Source organism: Sinocyclocheilus rhinocerous, unplaced genomic scaffold, assembly GCF_001515625.1.
Source record: "Sinocyclocheilus rhinocerous isolate Xijiao unplaced genomic scaffold, SAMN03320098_v1.1 scaffold789, whole genome shotgun sequence".
NCBI lineage: Eukaryota > Metazoa > Chordata > Actinopteri > Cypriniformes > Cyprinidae > Sinocyclocheilus > Sinocyclocheilus rhinocerous.
In genome coordinates this window covers 1619117-1626107 of record NW_015667306.1, presented here as the reverse complement: position 1 = coordinate 1626107, position 6991 = coordinate 1619117, and the positions used below count along the sequence as shown (strand labels likewise).

The 6991-nt window shown below is 43.0% G+C and overlaps 1 protein-coding gene across 1 annotated transcript in view; it reads left to right on the top strand.

Moving 5' to 3' along the window:
- LOC107733674 (formin-like) overlaps positions 1-2579 on the top strand; it is a 21581-nt gene extending 19002 nt beyond the window's left edge. Inside the window, exon 3 of the mRNA XM_016545404.1 lies at positions 2454-2579. Coding sequence (XP_016400890.1) covers positions 2454-2579 — 126 coding nt within the window. The remainder of the gene's footprint in view (positions 1-2453) is intronic.
- The last annotated feature ends 4412 nt before the right edge of the window (positions 2580-6991 follow it).

The following is a 6991-nucleotide window of genomic DNA, read 5'->3' as shown; positions in this document are numbered from 1 at the left end:
TATATATATATATATATAGTATATATATATATATATATATACCCTTTAGATAATATATGATAAAATATGACCCCAAACATCATCAGATTTTCCTGAAGTCCTGAAAGACAGTTTTTACAGTTTGCAGCAATAACTGCAGCTAAACATTTCTTGTAACTGCTGATCAGTCCTGCACGGTGACTTGTTGGAATTTTAGCCCATTCTTCGGTTGAGAAACCCTTCAACTCTGTGATGTTGGTGGGTGTCCTCCTATGAACTGCTTCCTTCAGGTGTTTTCACAACATTTCAATTGAATTAATGTCCGGACTTTGACCTGGCCATTCCAAAACATTAATTTTGTTCTTCTTTAACCATTCTTTAGTAAACCAAATTGTGTGCTTAGGGTCATTGTCTTGCTGCATGACCCACTTTCTCTTGAGACTCAGTTCATAGACAGATGTCCTGATATTTTCCTTTAGAATTTGTTGGCATAATTCGGAACTCATTGTTCCTTCAATGATGGCAAGCCGTCCATTTTTACACAATATGTCTGACTATGGATTTGTAGAGTCCAAACACTTTAGAGATTTTTTTTAAGCTTTTCTGCCGGATGAACAACAACAACTCTTTTTCTGAGGTCCTCAGAGATCTTCTTTGTTTGTGCTATGATACACTTCCACAAACATGATCAGACTTTGATAGATCCCGGTTCTTTAAATAAAACAGGGCAGCCAATGACACCTGATAGTCATCTCAGTGATTGAAAACACCTCTGAACAGATAAACGCTCCAGTTACTAACATAATCTCAGTTCCCTGAGATAAGGGAATGAGCATTGCGTCGCTGACATTTATGGGAAAACTCCTGTTTACTCTGATACTGAAGCCTGATTTTTTCTTGTTCGTGTAACTGCACGAACTAATGGTGCTTCAACCCACCAAAAGGGGAGGAGCCGACCGCTATATAAGTCAGAGCCGAGTGCCATTTCGTCAGAATCTTTCAACTGAAGTGACAGTCATCGATTCGTGTGCAGCCTTATAGCACAGCAGCCGACGCAATGCTCATTCCCTTATCTCAGGGAACCGATGTTACGTTAGTAACCGGAGCATTCCCTTCTGAATGGTCTCTACCGTTGCATCGCAGTTGCTTATGGGGAACACATCCAATAGCACCATGCTATAAGCAAGTGCAGAACTAAGCCGCTCTGCAAGCACAGCCCCTGAGCACCCGTACTGAGGGCTCCAACATGCATGAGCTAATATGAGCCCCAAGCCGCTTAGGCTGAAGACTACATAACATAACCCTTTCCACTTACAAAGGGGATTAGGTAGAATTAAGCAGACAAGATCCGTGCCTGCAAGGCAGGGACATCCAAGTTATAAAATCTAGTGAAGGTAGATGGCAACGACCAGCCAGCGGCCGCACAAATATCACCAATAGAAATCCCACACACCTACAGCAGGACACTGCAAGCCTGCTGAGACATAAGCCAGGGCTATAGCATAGACTGTTCAGCGAGACTATCCAGAAAGAGGGTGGTCTTAAGTGACAGGGGCTGCAAGTCAGCCAACTGGAGAGGCTCAAAGGGAAGACCTCGCAGAGCCCTGAGGACTATAGATAAGTCCCAAGTTGGCACAGTATGAGGGCGAGGCAGATTCAATCTCCGAGCTCCCCTCAGAAACTTAACGACTAGATCATTTCTGTTGACTGACTGGCCAGCCACGAGAGAATGATTCGCCGCGATGGCTTCCCCATATAATTTGAGCATGGAAGGGTTGCACCCCTTATGCGGCAGCTCTTGTAGAAAGGTTAGCACGTAGGACACGTCGCACAATGAAGGCTCCACAGCTCTGCCCGGGGATGGCAAGTCATGCCCTTTGCTTGGGGAACCACATCTGATTCCTCCAGGGTGGTGCCACCAAGAGGACTGAGCATCTGACATCCCTGACCCGTTTGATGACCTGAGGAAGCAGGGGATGTAGTCTCCATTCTCCTGGAGCTACATTGTCCCTGGACAGCATGTCTGCCCCTTGGTTCAGCCTGCCCAGCACATAAACTGCTCTCAGTGAGAGGAGTTTGCCTTGTGCCCATAAATGGAGGCCTCGAGCAAACCTGTGAAGGGAGCGTGACCTGAGACCACCTTGGTTATTGATAAAGGCTACCACCGTCATGTTGTCTGAACAAACCAGGACGTGGTGCCCCCTTAAGGCCAGTAGGAAGATATTTAGGGCTAGAAAAACCACCATCATCTTGAGGAAGTTGATGTGTAAGCATTGCTCCAGGTTTGACCAGGAGCTGAACACCGGTCTGCCCTGGTACAGAGCTCCCCAACCCGAGTTGGAGGCATCTGTTGTGACCACCTTCCTTCTGGAGGTCGGTCCCAATGGGACGCCTGATTGAAACAGGCAAGAAGTTTTCCAAGGGGCCACAGCTCTAATGCAGCGGTGGGTTACCCTGATATGAAAACATCCCAGGCGCCAAGCATGGGAAGGGACATGGGCTTTGAGCCAATACTGAAGAGGCCGCGTGTGAAGCAGGCTCAGAGGAATCACAGAGGAAGCGACCAACATGAGGCCGAGCATCCTCTGGAAATCCCCTGAAGTCCCCAGTTTGAAAGACGCCACTAGCCGCTGAATAGTCAGGGAGTGTTCCCAAGGGAGTGTAACTGTCCCCAGAAAGACCACTCACTGGCTGGGAGACAAAGAGCTCTTGACTAAATTGATTCTCAACCCAAGCCGCTACAGGTGGCTGAGCAGCAGCGACCTGTAAGAGATGAGATCCCATTCTGATCCAGCTAAGACCAGCCAGTCGTCTAGGTAATTCAGAATGCGGATTCCCATCTGTCTCAGAGGGGAAAGAGCCATGACTATGCACTTCGTAAAAGTGTGTGGGGCCAGAGACAGTCCGAATGGCAGGACGGTATACTGATAGGCCACTGCCTCGAATGCGAATCTCATGAAAGGCCTATGATGGGGGCTGACCAATCCAGGCCGAGATCCTCCACAGCTTTGGTTAGAACGCGGATCAGCTCGCTGTCCACACTGGGCCATATTGTCTGCATCGGAGGCGGGGTTTCAGGCTCTTCGCCGGAACACACCCAATCTTCAGCATCTGAAGCCGTCAATGACAAGGAGTCATTAGTGACACCCTTCTCAGGTCCGCCAAAGGAAATCAAGCTGCTCGCAGCCGATGAGGGGGCGCTGATCCTCACGTGTGAAGCACACAGGTGGATTGAAGCGTTGGGGGGAGAATGAAGCATGCGAGAGGTGCTCTGGCGTAAGTTCATTCAAACCCCGTGTTTGAGCCCCGCTGCTCCGCTGTTGCTTCCTTCTAGGGGAGAGAGGAAACAGGAGAGCAGAGCGTGGAGGACTGCCTTCATTAAAGAAGGTTATCCACGAGTGGAGAAGGGCGAGACTCATTCCGTCCCGGCGGGCGCAGCCTCTGCATGGGCACTGCACAGACAGGTGACGCACTCACCGTGCCCATCTGCATCATGCAGGGGTTCCCTGTACAAGCCACACTGGCAGCGCGACATCTGAAACAACGCACTGAAAATTTGCTCTTAAATGCACCGGATGGCCGCAGGGGAAGGCTTCTGGCTTCTTCCGCTGCCAGGGGCTCCTTCTTACGGCAACGAGCAGCAGACTGAGCTTCTTTCTTGCAGAGTCAGCAAGGAGATCATCTTCGTCGCTGAAGGAGAAAAATTCTGAAGAAATGGAAGACCACTTATATAGCAGTCGGCTCCTCCCCTTTTGGCAGGTTGAAGCGCCATTGATTTGTGCAGTTACACGAGTCTGAACAAATCAGGTTTCAGTATCAGCGTAAACAGGAGTTTCCCCGTAAGCGTCAGCGATGCAATGGGAAAGACTGTTCTAAAGGGAACTCTAATTTCAACTTTCAATTAACAGCTAATCCTATAGATTCACATAATTTTGCCACTCACAGATATGTAATATTGGATCATTTTCCTCATTTGTTTGATTGTGTTCTCTTCGTCTACTTTCAGGACTTGTGTGAAAATCTGATGATGTTTTGGGTCATATTTATACAGAAATAAAGACAATTCTAAAGGATTCACAAACTTTCAAGCAGCACTGTACAGTATATATACTGTATATATATTGCAAAATATGCATATGCAAGAAAATAACTTTTTTCCCCCCCTACATTGCAACACTATTGACAATAGATGATGGTACGGAGCCCCTAAGGGGACACGGTGATGGGAAAAAATATTAGATGGGAAAATTAAAAGAAATTGTATTTCAATGCTTTTGCATTTTCTTGCAAAAGTATTGTGTTCTCTAGAAAAATATTTGCGTTCCCTGAGAAACTTTGCGTTCACTTACAAAAGCACTCCCACCTCATATTATTTCCATCACAAAAGTTTTGCAAGCGAACACGAAAGCATTGAACATTATATTATGTTAACACTGTGTTATGTTAAATATCAAACATTGTATTATGTTGAATATTAACATTTTTTGTGTCTACTTGTTAATGAGGGATTTGTGAACACATCAATGTTTTTAGATTAGTTAAAGTTAAAGCTAAAGTTAGTTAAATAGTTTTTATTTTGAAGTAAAAAGATCCAATTAGTTCCCCGTTGGAGGGGGGGGGCATCTTACCCCTCTTTTAATTTTTTTTTATATTTTGTGCAATAACAATTAAATCAGCAAATGTTTCTTTTTATTTCCTATAATAACACATTGATGAATGCATCATCATCCCGCACATGCTAAACGTATATCTAAATATTTAAAAGTAAATCCAAATTGTTCTTAAGGGGGCATCTTCCCCTATCTGTGTCAAGGATATCATCTGTATTTTTTTGTTCCATGAAAGAGCAAAGGCCATAAGGCATCACTAGATGCTTTTCTAAAGAACTAGAGAGTGAAAAGTTCTTTCATGTGGCCTCAGTCTGTAAAACCTTTTTTGATTTCAACTGGAACATTGAAGCATGTGTCTATGAGTGGAATGAGAGTAAAATCTCCCAAGATCTCCAACAGAGCTGAACATGCTCTTTAAAGAATATTTGTATATTTGGGAACGTGTGACTGAAGGTTTTGCGTTGCTAGAGGGCTGTGAGAAGGTGACACCCAGCATATGATCCTGAAAGCTCGTGACGGCTTCCGCATCACCCCCTCCCTCCCCTGACTGACATCCGCCCGTCATAAACCCCTGCCCCACTGCTGCAAGTAGCCAGGGGCTGCGCAAACAGAGAAGTCCTGCAACGGATGGATGGATGAACTGGAGGCCAGTGCACAGACAGATACAGAGACAGACAGAGCACCAAAGGGCAGGTGGCTTAGCAGACAGCTGTCCACTGCCGTGGCCAAGTCACTCAACTCAGGGGTCAAGAGATCTTTGTGACAAATATAAGAGTACGGATGGAAGGAATGAAAAAGATGAGGGCTGATAAGGTTTGAGACCTCCCTTAGGAGAGGTTGATGGAGTGAGGAGAGGCCGTGACAGATGAGTGAGGCAGTTTAGATCAACAAAGCTAGTCCAGACCCTCAATCTAATGTGATTCTTGCCACGAGAGCGATATCAGGATGCGGAAACGAAGGGCTGAGGGAGAGATATAATAGAGAGAGGGGGTACAAAATGGGAGGAATGAGAAACTGAAGATGAGTACATGACTTCTGACATACAGGAGCAGACAGGGGTCAAGATGCCGAAATGAAGGCGTCTGGAGAAACCGACCATGACCTTGTTCACATTACACACAAATATAATTTGGTTTTTAAATACCATATTTTGGACTGATTCATTTTACAAGTGATGAAATCAGATCCATTTGTTCTGACAGCATAATTAATATCTTCTATACCTACATTTATAGCTAAAATAATTATTTAGATGTGATTTTATATGAAGGATATCACTGAATTAGGTTTTCTGAAATATCAAACCTATCTTTGTGACTGCTTTCTGTAAGGTTATTTGTTTAGCCAATCAGAAAACTTGGTGCTTTCTGTCTGTCAATCATATTGTGAGATCACAGTGGAGTCTGTGTATGGGAGAGTTATCTAAAATTAAAATTAAAACAGAAAATATAAATAAAACTATTTAAATATTAATAAAAATTACTATTATAGTATCTCGATACTAAAATGTCCATGCATGGCGCATCACATTCTATTTTATATAATATAATCATAATAATAATCTTAATAATAATTAACTAAATCATTTTGTTTCTTCTTATTTATGTTAACAATAATATACATAAGGATGTTCTGTGATACATTTCTGTAATTAAGTCAATGTTTATTTAAATATGTTATTGTCGTGTGTGATATCCTGATGGTGTTTTGTTTTTGTTTGCATGACACTGTCCACCATCTATATACTAGTATGGGCTATGTTTTATGAACAGATGACTTACAATGAAATCTGATTCATCATGTGGCTTTCTGTTTTATCCCCTGTATTATCATGATGGTTATCAGTACATTTTAACTTAGAAAGCATATTTGGTAGTTTAAGTGGTATATTATATCACTTAATAAACTTAATATTTATGGTTATAGGTTGTAAATTAAAAGACACCAATGTCAATGACAGGTGCTGGTTTTTTACTTTACATTTCACATTATATATATGTGTGTGTGTGTGTGTGTGTGCGTGTGTGCGTGTGTGTGTGTGTGTGTGTGTGTTTGTGTATGTATAAAGCAAATGCTGTGTAATTATCATTACAAATAATTTTGATAAATATATGTTAATATTTATTTTAAATATTCATTTTGAAATATGATCAGAAAATTCAGTCTGAATAATACTTTTAAAACTGATGAAAATGTTTTTTGATTTTAAAGGTTCAGCTAGATATGACTCCATTAAAGGCAGGGTATGTGATTTTTCAAAAACACTTTAGAAAACTGATTCAGGCCGAATCGCAAAACAAACTTGTAGCCAATCAGCAATAAGGGGCGTGTCTACTCGTGATGTGGAGGAGAGCGCGTTCAGTGCATGGGACGGACATTAGCCGAGCCGAGCGACAGAAAGA